This window comes from Fringilla coelebs (genome assembly GCF_963513975.1).
Source record: "Fringilla coelebs genome assembly, chromosome: 3".
NCBI classification, from domain to species: domain Eukaryota; kingdom Metazoa; phylum Chordata; class Aves; order Passeriformes; family Fringillidae; genus Fringilla; species Fringilla coelebs.
Window position 1 is genome coordinate 69,947,434 of NC_140030.1, and position 16,227 is coordinate 69,963,660.

The 16,227-nt window shown below is 43.0% G+C and overlaps 1 protein-coding gene across 1 annotated transcript in view; it reads left to right on the top strand.

The window, feature by feature from the left end:
- Window positions 1–9,460: 9,460 nt before the first annotated feature.
- The window catches only part of HEATR1 (HEAT repeat containing 1), a 35,259-nt gene continuing 28,492 nt past the window's right edge, over window positions 9,461–16,227 (top strand). The window contains exons 1-7 of the mRNA XM_084201969.1: window positions 9,461–9,484; window positions 9,691–9,869; window positions 11,571–11,787; window positions 12,676–12,817; window positions 13,346–13,447; window positions 14,366–14,506; window positions 14,970–15,181. Of these exons, the coding sequence (XP_084058095.1) occupies window positions 9,728–9,869; window positions 11,571–11,787; window positions 12,676–12,817; window positions 13,346–13,447; window positions 14,366–14,506; window positions 14,970–15,181 (956 nt within the window). The 5' untranslated portion in view covers window positions 9,461–9,484; window positions 9,691–9,727. The remainder of the gene's footprint in view (window positions 9,485–9,690; window positions 9,870–11,570; window positions 11,788–12,675; window positions 12,818–13,345; window positions 13,448–14,365; window positions 14,507–14,969; window positions 15,182–16,227) is intronic.

Genomic DNA, 16,227 nt, shown 5'->3' on the forward strand with positions numbered 1-16,227 from the left:
CTCTGTAAAGCACATAAGGGAAAAGACAAATTCCATACTAGCAGCATTCATTATCCTAAAACCATGCACTGTATAGGGAAATGGAAGTATATACAGTTTGGAGCATGTGCCTCAGTTTTCTTTCTATAGACCAGGAATAATACTAATACTGTGATGTAAAAGGAAGTATGTGAAAATCAAATACCAGATAAATTTGGAATACTTGAAGTCAAGTACAAATACTGTGATGACCAGAGCAGAAAACCATAAATTATACATTTGGGAACATGCTCCAACTGAGTGCAACAGACATTCACTGAACAAAGAAGAAAAATCATAATGGTGTTGAGCACTGCTTATGCAGCACACTGAACAAAGCACAATTTCTGGGAAAAAATTTTGTGACTATGCAAATAACGTCTGCATTCTGATACATACAAAACAGCTTGGAAAACTTAACTCTGGCACAGCCCACCATGAATTAAATTGTGATCTTCATTTTTTAAAGACAATTTATAGTTTATTTACAATTAGTTATAGCACAATTAAGTAATTTTAAATGGGTTCTGAATTAGAAGACAATTCATACACAATGTCAAGAAAAGCACTAAAGGGTTCCAATGCAGCCCAGCAGTTGCATAACCCCTACAGCATCTGCTCAAGAAACAACATCATGTTTTGCATCTCAGATCTGTCTGTTGCAGCTCACACAAGAGTCATTAAATGTGTTACATTGCCACAGACTAGACTTTTCATTAAATTAGTCATAAATTGTTTAAAGTATTTTTTCTTGCCCCTCTGCAAATTAAAACGAGCCACATACATCACCATACTGTTAAGAATCAGCAGGTAATACACACCAAAGGGATCACACTGTAAGTAAAGTGAGAAAGATTCTGAAGTGCAACCTCTCCCATGCAGTACTTGAGAGTATCACAGCAGGAAATGTTTTACTATCAGGCTTATTTAAAAGAAATGTATCAGCATCAGTGCCAGAAGCCCCTAATGCTCAGTGCTCCACACTCCCCTCCACTACATGTTCAAGGCCAGGCTGCCTTCCTGGCCCTACACTAAGTGCCTGTCAAGCATCGTGTAGAAATAGTACCCTCATCTCTGTGTATCCAAGGAATTGCCTCTGATGTCACAGGGTCACTAAGTTGTCTCTCAAGTAGTTTCCCTGCAGAGTCCCCAATATGGACAGTGCAGGCAGAGTGTCAGAGAGTAAGAGACACAGAGGAGAAACCACTGACATACACTTGTCAGTAAGAGCTGTTAGCAGTTATCTAGAACATTGCCAGTTGTCAAGACTACTCCATGCAAGGCTCAGAAACAGCAGGGCCACTATTTCAAATCTGAAACCATGATGCCTCTAGTAATCAGCAAATCTAGAAATGTAGGCTTATTAGTAAAACTCAGATGCATACCCTCATCTAACACACTATTTCTTCTAAAAACAGGATTTTTTTTCCCCTCCAAGAATCCCCACAATACATAAGAGCATGAACAGTTTCCAATCCACAATGAAAGCAAATAAAAAAGCCAAACATTTTTTTAAATGGCACTGAAACACAGAAAAACTGGGGGATTTTTGTGACTGAAAATACTCTATGTGACTAAGTATCAAGAAAATGCACTTTCTAACTCTTTAATACTTTTTAAATATAATAGTATTAATATCTCTCATATATGTATGCATATATACATACACAAACATTAAAACGTGTTCTGTTTCTCACAGTGTTTACAGTGCCACTGTGGCAGGCATTACATGAACACAGCTCATTCCTACAAAAAAAATATGTAAAATAATTAAATTTTAGACTGTGAATAAGCCAAATATGTAACTGAATATAATTGAACAGCAAAACCAGCAAATATTATTTTCTGTGCTACTGAATGCAGAACATACCTGTTTTCAGGAACTGTCATATAAAGTTGTGAGCTCACTGTAGTTTAAATCATGTATTCACCAGTTACAGAAAAGGCCCATGGACTGGCAGTGGCTGGGACAAAAGCAGAAATGAAAGCAACAGACTTCAGTGGCCAGCCTGGGAAAAAGGAATTTGTATTTAGTGCATCCAGATAGGAACAACACTGTTTCTTCTTCAGGGAAAGAGCTGTGATTCATCTTAACATTTTTAAAAAGACACAGAAAGTGGCTGGCTGACAAGGAAATAGAGGTTTGAACAACTACAGGTCAGGAATGGGTGAGTGAGATCTGCTGCTGTTCCAACACCTGTCAGTTGCTTGATTAACAGGGAACTGAAGAAGGTGATAGCAGGACCATACACTGCAGTAAGAAAAGTGTGTTAAGCATGTCCCCTATTGATCACTTCTTCCTCCTTCCCATCCTTCAGTTTGTCGTCTCTCCTCCTGTTTACAGCCCTGCTATGAACAATGAGACATGTCTAGCACACAACACTTTCCTTATTGTTCATTACACCCAAGTCCCAAATGGCCACATTGCTACATTTCAATTACCAAGTTCTCCCAATGCATTAAACAATGTGACTCACGACTACCACACAGCAGATCTATAACACCTACTGTCTCAGCAGATTGTCTGGCATAGGCACCTTTCCAAAATAACAGTTAATTTATACACCCAATATTGTACTCCCCAGGCTAAGAAACATCAGAGCATGACAAAGGACTATACATTCACAGCAATCATGAGAGACATTTTCCTACTTTTCATTGCAACCATTATGCAGTCTCTGTAATCCAACTTTCTAGCTGACTTTTTACACAAACAAGAAAGTCACAATTCATCAAGCAGCTCTGCACTGATAGGACAGCCTTTTTTCTTCCATTCTTTACCTTCTCCATTTGTCTTCCTTACTCTCCCTGATGCCCCTAGGATAAACTAGACTACCTCAAATGGATACAAATGGATTTACAAAGATGACTACTGCCTACTCTTTTCAAGACAATGCTCTCTCTGCATCTGTCTAGCTGAAGCCAGTTTACTTATTTTGGGTTTATTTCTCCTTATGTAGAATATATATTTAAAAGCTTCCTTTACAGCAATTTTGATTCAAAAGCTTTTTTCCTGTACTACCATATCAGAAAGCCTTTAATACAGTAAAATCCCCAAAACTGCTTCCACTACCCCATCTAAAGGGTTTCTATTTATTATTAGATCTGGAATGCAGCTAAACATGGGAATTTATGGCTGGGAGAAACAACAGTAGATTTTCAAGGAAATCCAGGAAAACATGACACTGCCTCCCACAGTGGTCAGTAAGTCAATGATGTGCTGGATGCACTGCCTAGCAAGGAAACTTCTTCCAGCCCTTCAGCTCAACTCCAGAATTATTCTCCTTTCACCCTGATCCAGCAGTGAGAACTGCAACTCTCTGTAACCTCAACCACCATTGAGTGGTGACAGCTGAAAAAAAACCTCAACATGACCAAGCAATGTGTGCTCACAGTCCAAAAAGCCAAATGAATCCCAGGCTGCATCCAAAGTAGCATGGCCAGCAGGGCAAGGAAAGGGATTCTGCCCCTCTAGTCTGCATTTGTGAGACCCCCACCTGGAGTGCTGCATCCAACTCTGGTGCTCCCAACATAAGACCATGGAACTGCTGGGGCCACAAAGTCCAGAGGGGGCCACAAAGTTGATAACAGGACTGGAGCACCTATTGTGGTAACACAGGCTGAGAGAGTTGGGGCTGCTCACCCTGGAGGAGCAAAGGTTGTGTGAAGATGTAACAGTAACTTTACACTATCTGCGACAGTATACAGCGAAGCAGGAGAGGGACTCCTTGTCAAGAACTGTAGCGACAGGACATGGGCCACTGAAAGAAGGTAGCTTTACATTAGATGTGGGAAGAAATTCTTTAATTTGAGGGTGGTCAGGCACTGGAACAGGTTCCCCAGAGAAGCGGTAAATGCCTCAACCCTGACAGTGTTAAAGGCCCAGGTTGGATGTGGCTCTAAGCAACCTGGTTTAGTGAAAGGTGTCCCTGCCCATGGTGGGGAGGTTGGAACTAGATGCCCTTCCAACTCAAACCATCCAGGGATTCTATGAATTATGCTTGATTGCGCCTGCCTCCAGGTACCCCAGCTGTGCGCTCATACAGCTTCACTGAGCTCACCAGAATTACTCCTGAGTTTCACAGATGCAAGAATAAAAAGATCAAACCCTTATGGGAGAAAACAGGCAGGGAAAAGAAGTCTTACCTTCCTCATTTTAGAGCTGGGCATTGCTATAGAACAAAACAGCTTCCATCTCTTTGCTTTTAGCAAAAGCCTAGCCAAGGAAATAATGGCCTCAAGACCTTATCAACATGTACCCTGCAGAAAGGTACTGCCTCATAATCACAATGCCCACTGGTGAAGGGTGACTGCTGCACTGTCATAGGGTACAGAAAGAACTGAAAAATAGAGAAAAATATATTAATGCAGCCTGAAGAATGCAATACAGCACTGTTCTTCCTGATAATCACAGTAACTCTATAAATTCAGAGACCATAGGTGTGTTCTTATAAATGATAATGTTCTAATAGGAAGCAGATATGTACATCAATTAAGAAAAAAGGGCATGGATTAGCTCAGAGTAGCAGTCTCCAAAACTACAAAACTTCACCATGTCTCATAAAACCAACAGTGAAACACAACATATTCCTACACAATGAGATTACCTTGGGTGAACAAGATGTTCAAGCCGCTACCCTGAAACACAGATGGGTTTACAGTTCAGTTAGCAGCCACAAACCCACATTAAACACACAGATTTATTAACCTACTTTTGCTTAAAACATTAAAGAACTTCACACACTCTGAAAAAGTGACAACATTTGCATATCCTAGAAAGGTTTTAATGTTACTTCATTATGCTGCAATCAGATTGTATTTTAAATGCCAGAATTAGAAATGGCATAGGGAAATGTCAGGGAACATACCAAAATTATTAGCAAGTGATGGGAAGCACAGGGAAGGCGGCTTTCTTCTCTCTCCTTCAGAATTGTTTATCTGGTAGCTCACTAGATTACAGAAGTTGAGGCAAGAAGGAAAAAAGAAGAATCATATTAGTAAATTAATAACAATTTGAGAATGTCTGAGAGCATTTCATACAAGAATTGTAATTTGGTATGTAAAAAGTAAATTGCATAGGTAGCACTCAATTCCTTCACATTCATTCTGACATATTACAATTGAACACTACTGAGCATTTCCTTTTTTTTTTTTTTTAATCAGAAGAGATTCCTTTTTCCTCTCCGCATGAAATTGCTCCCACCTCTTGCTTACAAATGAAGCCAGACCAGAAAGATGCATTCCAGGAGTGCAACTCACAGGGGTTTGATCAGACCAAATGAGATCTGGCCTGCATAAAACCTCTGAAATGCATATAGCATGATGAGGGTTCCTCAGCACCACTTCATTCTACAAATCTCTTCCTGCTGGGTCGCATTACTTACCAAGGTAGATGAAGCTCTGCTCAATGCACAGCTGATGAAATGAGTTGGAAGAAAAGGAACATAAAGACTAGACCTCTATCTATATAAAGACATCCATTATATTTTCTCCAAAAGTACCACAAACTTAGTGATGGTACTTTTACAAAAGCAAAGAACATTTAAAATTTCATAGCACTTACCTTTCTCAATCAAACCTTTTCAAACAGACCAATGCTTACAAGCAAACAACTTACAGAAAGCGCTTGAAACAGATCACCGTTTTCCCAATTTAAAATTAGCATATAACAATTTGTGTTCTAAGACCCTAAGAATTTTAACAGGCAATACATTCTTCCAAATGCAATTTAATGTCACAGTTGAGATGGCCACAATACACAGAGCATCACCACACAACTCCAGAAGGCTTTATGCATTTTCCCAGAGTAACACCTTACCACTTCAGAAGGCTTCAAGTAGCTACCCCTACAGAGCACTGTCATCACACTTCAGAAGGCTGCAAGCATCTGCTCTTCTTGTTGTTTAGCCCAACCTTTTACACCCCTCATGTTCGTGCATTGCACCTGTGTGCCCTCTGCTCCCTTTGGTGACTGGTCAGGGCACCTGGGCACTCCAGGTCTCGTTGCCTTCCACGCTGCTCACCTGCTTCTCACAGCCGTGGCCCACTGGGGATGGGGCTCAGTGCAGCCCCACTCCCAACCACCACAAACTGTGTGCCTACAGATTAATAGTAGCCATCAGCAGAGGTGATCTCAAGTGCAGTGTGGCTATGAGAATTCCACCTACACAGACCATCTACATGATGAGAAAATAAAGGGACTACTTGAAACAGGTTTGGATTTCCATTCAAAAAAACACCTCTTTAGAGTCCAGCATGGAGCAAATCTCCATGAGGCTCAGCTTCAATACTGAATAATTGCAATGCCAACTAAGCATATTTCCTGATAGACTTTCTGAGCTAATATTTTTCCACAAAGCACTTTTTCATAATCAAATCAAGAACAAATATTTTTCCCTCTGCAGAAGGTTTCTCTGTTCCTCCAGTTAACTTCCAAGGGAAATCCCGGCTTTACTCTGGAACCAAACAAAGATGGAACAGAAAGCACAAAGGTATAAAACCTATGTCTTGCAGCTCTCCATGGGGAAAAAACAGAACCTGAACACATTCCAGCATTTACAACTTCCAGTTTACCTGTCTGGCTAGAATGCTTAAATAATGAACCACATTGCTAAACACAAACAAAGAAACAAGACACAAACAAAGAAACAAGACTAGTTTTCTTGGTTTAGAACCAACTTTCTGCCCCTTGCAATAATATTTCCTTGATATTTTAATGTTTGGTATTTTCAGCCATGGAAATATGCATATTTCTGTAGGTTTTAAGATATGCTAAAAGTAAGGTCACATGAAAGTTTCATGAAAGAAAAGGATGCACAGAAGTCACAGAGAATGTGAAAAAGCGCAATAAAACTGGCCTTTTGGTTTGCACCACTGCCAGCCAGCTCCTTTGCTAGGTGATCAGAATCTCAAGTGTTAGAACCATCAGAAAAATATTATCGATTCCTGTTAAATCAGTTACATCTGCCAAACACTTTGACAGTGTCATAACTGCAGTGGTAGCAACTCTTACCAGCTCAGCAATTACTGTCATTAATTACATCCAGATCATACCGTGTCAGAAGGAACGTGACACAGAGTTACACACTCCCTAACAAGGCACTGGTAAATATCATCAGGCACAGAGTTGGATATCCAGCTGCATCTCCTCCCTCTGCTGCCACCCCTACAATGGTTTAACCCAAGCAAAGAAAAATCAGAGAGGAATAACAAAATGTTGAAATCAGGGGACACTCACAATGGATAAAATTGGGCATTTAAATAAATCTCTGCAATCCCAGACTTTTATCAGCATTTCATATTTCTACTCCATGTTAAATGATTGCCAAATACAGCTGCCTTACAAATAAAACTGTTACTTCTGTCATAGCTATGAAGCTTCTCAACAACATGTGGAAAGTTTTACAGAACTGGTGCTAGAATTGTTATCTTTGGTATCATTTTGTCCATCTGCTGACATCAGTTGGGATAAATTTTATTTCTGATTTTTGTGGCAGGCTTGTCTTGGTTTGTCACTAGTCACATTCCCCTTATGGCTTTGTGCACCGACTTCCAGGAGCAGAACTCTTCAGCCTTGAGTGTAAACTGATGGGAGACATCAGTTTTAACATCAGAAATTTATTTTTAAGCTGAGGTTAACCAAATCTCAGATGAGAGGCTCAGTGAAGCTATGGAATTTCCACCCTTGGAGATATTCCAAACATAACTGGGCAAAACCATGAGCAAAATGCTCTAAGCTGGCCCTGCTCTGGGGCTGAATCAGATGGCTTTTAGAGGGCTCTTCCAGTCTATATCATCCTCTGGTTCTGCAGCTAGGAACTAGCCCACACACATCACTGCAGCTTTCAATACCCTTTGCTCATGGGAGTCCTGCACTTTCCCTAACTTCATTCACTCCAGCTATGGAAAAATCCTAAAGTGGAACAACTCTAGTTGTTCTAGTTGTTCCACCTCTTGTTGCTGGTCGTTTGTTGGTTCCCGGGGAGTCCCCGGGGGGACCCTAAGCTGTATGTTCGCTGGTAGCAGCCAGCAGGCAAGGAGACTCCACACGGCTTCTGGGGGGGCTCATTAGATGAGGGTTTATTGGGGGTCCCACCCCTGGGAGCACCATGGTTTCCGAGGGAGAAGGGAGAGCCTAGGGAGAGAGGGTCCAAGAGAGGCTGTGGTGTCCCCCCCGCACAGTTGAACAGGGAGATTCAAAGTGGGCGCGGAATAAGGCCCGGGCCAATGGGATTATGGATACATGATACTTCAGGGGAGGATCACAGGCTTGGAACAAACCGTATATTTTTGAGGGGTGAGACAGAGCATACCATTTAACTAAAAGGTAACACCCCAATCGCTTCTCTGTGAAGAGATGTTTGGTGGATACCCACTCCCAGCCCAGGCTGTTGCCTTGCTGGGCTCAGCACAAAGCCAGCAGCAGCGCTGGCACACTGAGGCGTCTCCATCTCTCCATTGCTGCTGCCTTCCCACCCTGGCTGGTGCCTGGACTGGTCGCTGCCAGGCACACTGGGCCTGCCCCACACCTGGATGATGCCTCCAAAGGGACACTGCCCTGCGAGGCACCTGCCTGGATGGGTGACACCATCCTCAATGGCCACAGCAGCTGCTTTCCTCACAGACACCAGCCACACGCCGGCACGGCCGATCCTGGAGGTGGCACATACTCAGCTGGATCATAGAACCATTTGGGTTGGAAAAGACCACTAAGATCATTGTGTCCAACCACTAAGCCAGCACTAAGCCCACCACTAAACCGTGTCCCTTAATCCACATCTACGTGTCTTCAAACTGCCTCGGGGATGGTGACTCCATCACTTCCCTTCAGTCCCAAAGCCAGGCCACCCTTATGGTGAAACAATGTTTCTTAATATCCAATCTAAAGAAGCACACCTCGAGGCCATTTCCTCTAGTCCTGTCACTTCTTGCTTGGAGAAAAGGCCAATTCCCACCTGGACACCGTCTAGGACAGCGTCCCCCTGAGCCTCCTTTTCTCCAGGCTAAACACCTCCAGCTCCCTCAGCTGCTCCTTACAGGACTTGTGCACCAGACCCTTCACCAGCTCTGCAGCCATTCCCTGGATTCGCTCCAGCGCCTCCATGTCCTTTTTGCACTGCAGGGCACAGAGCTGGACACAGGATCTGATCCCTTCCCTGCTCCTTCTGGCCGCATTATTCCTGACACAGGCCAGGGTGCCACGGCCCGCTGGACACGCTACTGCCTCGCGTCTCGCAGCTCTCGCGCGGCGGCTCCAGCCCCTTTCCCGCCGGGGCCGGGGCCGGGGCCGGGGCCGGGGCCGGGGCCGGGGCCGGGGCCGGGGCCGGGGCCGGGGCCGGGGCCGGGGCCGGGGCCGGGGCCGTCCCTCTCCGCCGGGGCGGGCACTTCCCGAGCCTCGGGAGCAGCCGCTTCCGGGTGAGCGGCGCGCGCAGCCCACGTGGGCCCGGCGGGGAGCGGCGGGAGCCAGGTCGGTGGCGGGGACCGGGGCCGGGATCGGGACAGGGACAGGGACACGTGTCACCGCCGGGCTCTGCCCCCTTCCTCCCCGGCCGGGCCCGGCCCGGCCACACGTGCGCGCCCCGAGCGGCAGCGGGGCCGCGCCGGGGCCGGGAGAGGCGGCTGGTTGCATGCGGCTGCTGCATCGGCGGGCCTGCTGTGGTTTTCTTCCCCCAGTTTTCTCCGGAGGCTCCTTTCCCCGAACCTCGGAACAATGACGTCCCTGGCGGAGCAGCTGAAGCGGCTGGCGCTTCCCCAGACCGATCCCAGCCTCCTGGACCGCAGCGAGGTGGCATCGCTGCTCTTCACCTGCAAGGAAGCCGCGACTATCGACAGGGACACGTTTTTTGCCATCGGTGAGTTTGGCTGCTCAGATGCCACTGGTTTTAAAAACAACTCCAAAAAAGAGATGGAGAAAGATAAATAGGAAAGGCAAACCCGTATTCAGAAAAGGCCAAAAGAATAGTTGAAGAAGCTGCCGGCTAGTCAGCATCACTCCAGTCCTTGAGAGAACCAGGGAGCAGTGCCTCTGCGAGCATGTTTCTGGGCAATTGAGAGTAAGGTGATGGGGAAGAGTCAGGGATCACCAAGATGCTCAGGGACTGGAGAATTTGCCCAATAAGGGAAAGTTGATGAGAGGAATATCTCTGGTCTCAGTCAGTCTGGAAAAGAGAAGGCTTTGGATGGGTCTCATAGGAGCCTGCCATTGCCTTTGAGGAGGTTCCCAGAAGATGCACCAGGCGCGTATGGCTGGAGGACAGGAGACGGTGGGAATAAGTTGAAAGAATAGGAGTTAGAACTGGACAGAAGGAAAAGCTTTTTCAGTGTGAGGACAGTCAAGCACTTAAGATTGTCTGGGGAGATTGTGGTTGGGGAAAGAAAAAAAGTGACTTTTTTGAAAACTTTGACAGGATAATGCCCTGAGCAACCTGGTCCAATTTAGGAGACCCTTTTAACCCTGCTTTGAGCAGAGCCTGGGACTGGAAATCTCCCAGTGTGCCTTCTGACATGAATTCTTGTTTCATGAAAAGATGCTGATGCCCTGCTCTTGGGTAACATTATGGTCACAAATAATGTGAAGTGGCAGTAGCCTTTGCCGTGTTGGCGCACTTCAAATTCTTTATGCTCTATCCCTTTCCATTTTTGTATAAATTTTTACCCAGGCATGTGATACTGTTAAATAAGAAAGCTCTTTTCTAAAACCATGCAGATTGATATCATGTTTTAATTTTAACTGACGAGATTGTAGATATGTATCTTTGATGCAGCACAGTGTGTTTTTTTGGTTTCTTAAATAGTTACTCTAGAACTGTTTGGCTGAGCTTGAGGTTTCTTAAATAGCTACTCTAGAACTGTTTGGCTGAATATGGTCTCTTATCCAATCTTGGACCTCTGATCCAGTATTTCATCACTCCACTGTTTGAAAAAAATAAAGTCTATACATTGGGTTTGAGTTTCCTATGTTCCAGCTTGCGTCTGTTTTCCTCCCATCCTTCCACTGTGCACTCTGAGAAGAGTCTGGCTCCATCTCCTTGATAACCCACACTATATCCTGATAAGTAGCTGCAGACAGTGGGAAGATTTCCTTTTGACTCTCTCTTCTCCAGGCTGAACAGTTCTTCCTTTCCCTTTTATGTTGTTTTCCATCCCCTAAACCATCTCAGCATTCCTCTGCTGAACTCACATCCAGAAATGTTTTTCTTCTACTGATGTGCAAAGTTCCACACAGCTGCAGCTCACAAATGGAAGGGGACAGTTCCTCCCTCCCTCAGCCTGCTGGCCAAGATCTCAGGGAGAGCACAACCCAGGAGGCTGCTGGCCTTCTCTGCTGATAGTTGTTAAGGTTGTTTTTCTTTGTCAGTTGAGAAATAGTTCAAGTATATCAAAGGTTTTGGTCTTAGGCGTCTTTACTATTTGTTTTGGTTTGCTTGGTGAGGATGACATGTACCAGTATACCAAAAAAGTTGGATATGCCAGTGAGGAAGTAAGTGGGTAGGACTGGAGAACAAAAACTATCGTGTTAAAAGCATTCCTCCCATTTTTTTTTCCCCCCACAGGGTGCACTGGCTTAGAAGAGCTGATGGGCATTGATCCTTCATTTGAAGAGTTCCAGTCCAGTTTGTTTAGTTCCACATCCAAAGGCCTTGAACGGAGTGTTCAGACTAAAGCAGTAAATCAGCAGCTGGATAAGAATATTTCATTGTTCCTCATTCACCTGTCCCCCTACTTTATGCTTAAACCAGCCCAGAAGTGCCTTGAATGGCTGATTCAGAGGTAATCCACTGAATATCCTACATCTCAATAGATAAGGCTAGAAGTGCAAGATTTATTTCTCCCCAGTGAAAAAAATTTTGGATATTTTTACTTCAGCTTTCTGAAAATAGGTTAGAATGTTAATAATGTGCATTTAGACTTAGTCCTTACGGGGCCAGATGCTCTTCTTTGCTAATTAGATTTTTGTCTTTTGATAAATTCCTGGTTTTGATCTGTCATAGTACTCTGTATAAAATCAATTTCACCAAAGTTGCCCAGCCCTAGGCATCTTAGAGATCACATAGAGAGGCACTTCTATATTGTGCTTTTAGAAGTGGGCTTTGTAAATAGCAAAGTTCGATATTAACACTGAACCATGAGCCCTAACTATTCTTATTTCAAGGTTTTGTAAGAAGGTGTGAAGAAAAAAAACAAAATGAAGTGTTTTGTGATGTTATATTTATTTATATAAATTAACCTGTCCAAATGCAGAAAGTGCAGTACTTCTTATCACGAGTGTGTGATTTTCCTGAAACATACGTCTCCAAATCACATTTTTTCTATACATGTATTGTACTGAGAGATTCATATTAGATTATTGTAGCATCTGGTTTACTATTGAAGCTTGTGCAGAAGAAATTAAGGTAATTTTTAGTTGTACAGGGACCTAAAATTGTTGATAGTGAGGGGAAAAAATATGCTAGCACTGTTTTTTTTCTTTTAGCACATACAGGCTACCTTGAGTTTCTGGACTGTAGGTGGATCATAGATCTGAGTCAGTCTGACAACCATGTCAGGTCTTGCTTAAAAGCAAGTAAACAAGGTATTCTGAGAAGAATGTGGAGGGGTCTTTTTTCCTTTTTGGCTTCCAGATACTTTTTAACTACCTATGTATGTTCTTTTCCTTAGATTTCACATTCATCTCTACAATCAAGACAGTTTGATTGGTTGTGTTCTGCCATATCATGAGACTAATCTATTTGTGAGAGTTATTCAACTTTTAGATATAAAAAGCCCAACTCATAAATGGCATTGGATGGATCCAATACGGGTAAAGTATTAACAGATGCAAGATAGAAGGACCTTGAGGGACTCTATTTAATAATATCTTGACTCTTCTACTCTGCTTCTGAATGTGGTCCACCAATTTACGTGGTTAGTTGTAGAACTTTTCTGAAAGGTTTAATTACAGGAATGGGGCCTGGATGCCCACATGTTGTTTCTGCTATCTTTCTTTAAAGGTGAAGTTGATATTAAAAGACTTTGACTGTAATTACTCTTTGTTTTGGCTAAGATAAAGCATGCTTTTAAGGTGTACATATTTGCTACTGCTAGGAAGATACATCAATTACTAAAATTTAGGTTTATTTGCATGTAGGTTAAATGTAATTCTCTTCATCATGTGTCTTAATGTAGACACAAAACATTCTAAAGCAGTGTGTGGTAATCCATTACTTATTTCAGTTTCACTGGTGTTAACTGACCAATAGGATTAATTTAGAGATTATAGTAATTTTTACTTTCCGTGCTTCACTTTACTCTAAGTGTTCTAACTTCACTTTTTTTTCACTGTTTAAAGAAACCTGGAGTCCCTCTGGCAAGGGGTACTGTCATCACACATTGCTACAAAGACCTGGATTTCATGGATTTCATCTGCAGGCTGGTGGCAAAATCTGTGAAGGTTGTTTATTTATTCTAGAGCATTGTTTGTTGTCACTTTGTCTTCCTGTGTTCTTATAGTAATGTGCTATTTCTTAGGATTTTGAACTGCATATCAAAGAGTAAAATAATTTATCAGTAAACAATATGAGGATTTCTTTTATTATAATTTGTGAAGATGACAGTCTGTCAGAAGTTCTTATAAGGAAGTGACTGAGAACCAATGAGCCGTGACAAAACAATTTGGCTATACTGTATTATTTACTGTGTTGCCTCAGGGTACTTAATTGTCTTAATGTCTTCCATAAAGTCTTTTAGTCTTTATGGAAGTCTTTATCTGCTATTAGTCTTTAACTGTGCTCTGAATTTCCATGTCTCTTCTGGGGGTTGTCATGGGCATTTTGAATACACATCTTCAAATACTAATGAGAATTTGAAATTGAGAATGTTAGAAGGTGGGCAGATTTTTTTGGTTTTTTCAGTTAATATCAAATAGCTAGTTCTGTAGTCTCAGCAGGGTAAGATCTATGACAGAGCCAGTTATTTCAAGAGCTGGGATGCATCTGCTGTCAAACTAAGCAAAGCAGACACAGTTACAGAGTTTATTCACAGGTGTAGAAGGAGTTGTTAAACATAACACCATTTAGCTTCTTGGCTGTCCAGCTGAGAGTCTTGAGCAGTACACCAGGATCACAAGTGATTTTGGCTGCCTTATTCTGATTACCGCATTGGCACCCATTTCCATCTGCCCTGTCTGTGAGCAGGAGCAGGAACCTCTGGTGAGGGTTGCTGCTGTGAGAGGAGATGACTTCAGTTGTACCAGCAGGAGCTGCCGGAGCTTGCAGGCTGGAGTTCTAAGATTTTGGTAGTTTGAGGGAAGCCATATGTGCATTTCCACTTGCCCTGAGGTCTGAACAACCAATTTTTTTCTGTGATCCAGGTCTTTTCAGAATCTTCCAGCAACTCAGCTCAACTGAGAGTTCTCCTTGTGTTTTATGCTTCCACCATTGTGTCAGCTCTTGGAGCTGCAGAGAAGATAACAGACACTATGGTCTCGCTGCTGCTCCCTTATGTCCAAAAGGTAGGTGAAGCTCTGTTTCCCTCCTGTGTGATGGAAGTGCACTGTGTTCTGCAGATGTGCAACCTCCGAGAGAGACATCCTGTGTGATACATACTGTACCACTCAGCCTGATTTGAGACCTCAGGCAGATGAGGATCCATGGGAAATAATGTTTTTTCACACCCCAGATGAGCACTTTAAGACTGTTTTCTACTCTGCATGAGGAATGGAGCTGTGAGAAATGGATACACAGGTGGAAGAGGGTCTTTGCTTTGAGATTTATCACCCTAAACCATGGGGGAATTGTGTCAGAGTAGACAGCTTGCTTTAATATCCTCTCTTGTCCATGATTGTTGCTTTGTCAGCAAACAAAGCAGTAGTTAATAAATGTATCTTCTTTATCTGTGGATGCTGCACAACAGCTTTTTCTTCTTGAAAGTTGAATTTATGGCTGTGTTAAAAATTCACCTTTATTTTTTTCTAGGGCTTGAAATCCTCTGTACAGGATTACAGAGCTGCAACATACATGATAATCTGCCAGATGACAGTAAAAGTGACAGTGGAGACTTCCTTGGTGCATTCCTTGATGGTACAGATAAGCAAGACATTATTTAAAATGCCCTCATTAATCAGGGATGGGCTGGCTTGCTTGAACCTACTTCTGCAAACTCAGAAAGGAGATAAACTTGGGAAAAAGTAAGTCTGTATGAATCAGATTTTCCCACTTTCTAAAATTCCAAACTGCACTTTGATAATTTGCAGTTTTTATATCTTCCATTATGAAAGGGATACTTCCCTGTCATAAGTTGTAGTAGTTGACATTTCAAAGGGCTCCTAAGTTCCTTTGGCTTACTTTGAAAATTTGTATGCTCACTGCAGCAGAGGAGTGTCAGTGGTGTGAGCTGGTCATCTCTTGGTGCCTCTGCTACTTCTCTTAGTAAGGGGTTGATGTCAGAGTGCAAAACTGAGCCCTGTCAAGTTAGAGGTTTTGTGGAAAGTACAAAGAAGTTCTGCCCCTTCAATGGAAAGGCTTTGAGTTGGTGTAGTTTAGCACCTGAAGCATAAGTGTTTCTCTGCCACCACTTGTTTGGTCTCACTTCAGGTGGGGTGTTCTCCTGGAGGCTTGTGTGGTAGGTTCCCATCCATCTGTCTGCCCTGCTCTGGCATAGTTGGCTTCTGATGGTAACATGCATTTGAACATAGTCTCACATGCTACAAGGAATTTGCTTGCTGGCAGAGAGGAGTATTGCAATAGGAAAAATCTTCTGAGGGATATATAGAATGATTACTTTCCAGATGCTTAAACACTGTCATAGGTTAAAAAGTGCAGGTGTGGGGTTGATGTGTTATGCAGCATCCAGAGGTGGGTGTAAGAGACAAGGTGAAGCTTTGTGTGAGCTGAAAGGGAAGTGGCTTCTCCTCAGAGGATCTGCTATTACACAATTACTTCTTGACCCTTTTGCTGCTTCTGGGGGATGGATATGCTCCTTGCAGTGTGAGGATATCTTCCTGTAATTCATACAAGTCTTTTTACTACCAGCTTTGCAAAAAATGTAGGTAGGTTCACTGTGCCGTTGCAGCAGCTGTGCTCAACATGGCTGGCAGTACCCTCTTTTCTTCTTGATATTAAATTTGCCAGTAAACATCTGGCATTAACTGGAGCCCTTTCAGTGTTTGTTTACAATGGGGCTGTTACCTGATACTGAAAATTGTATCCTCGAGAAGTCTGTGTAGTTTTGAAA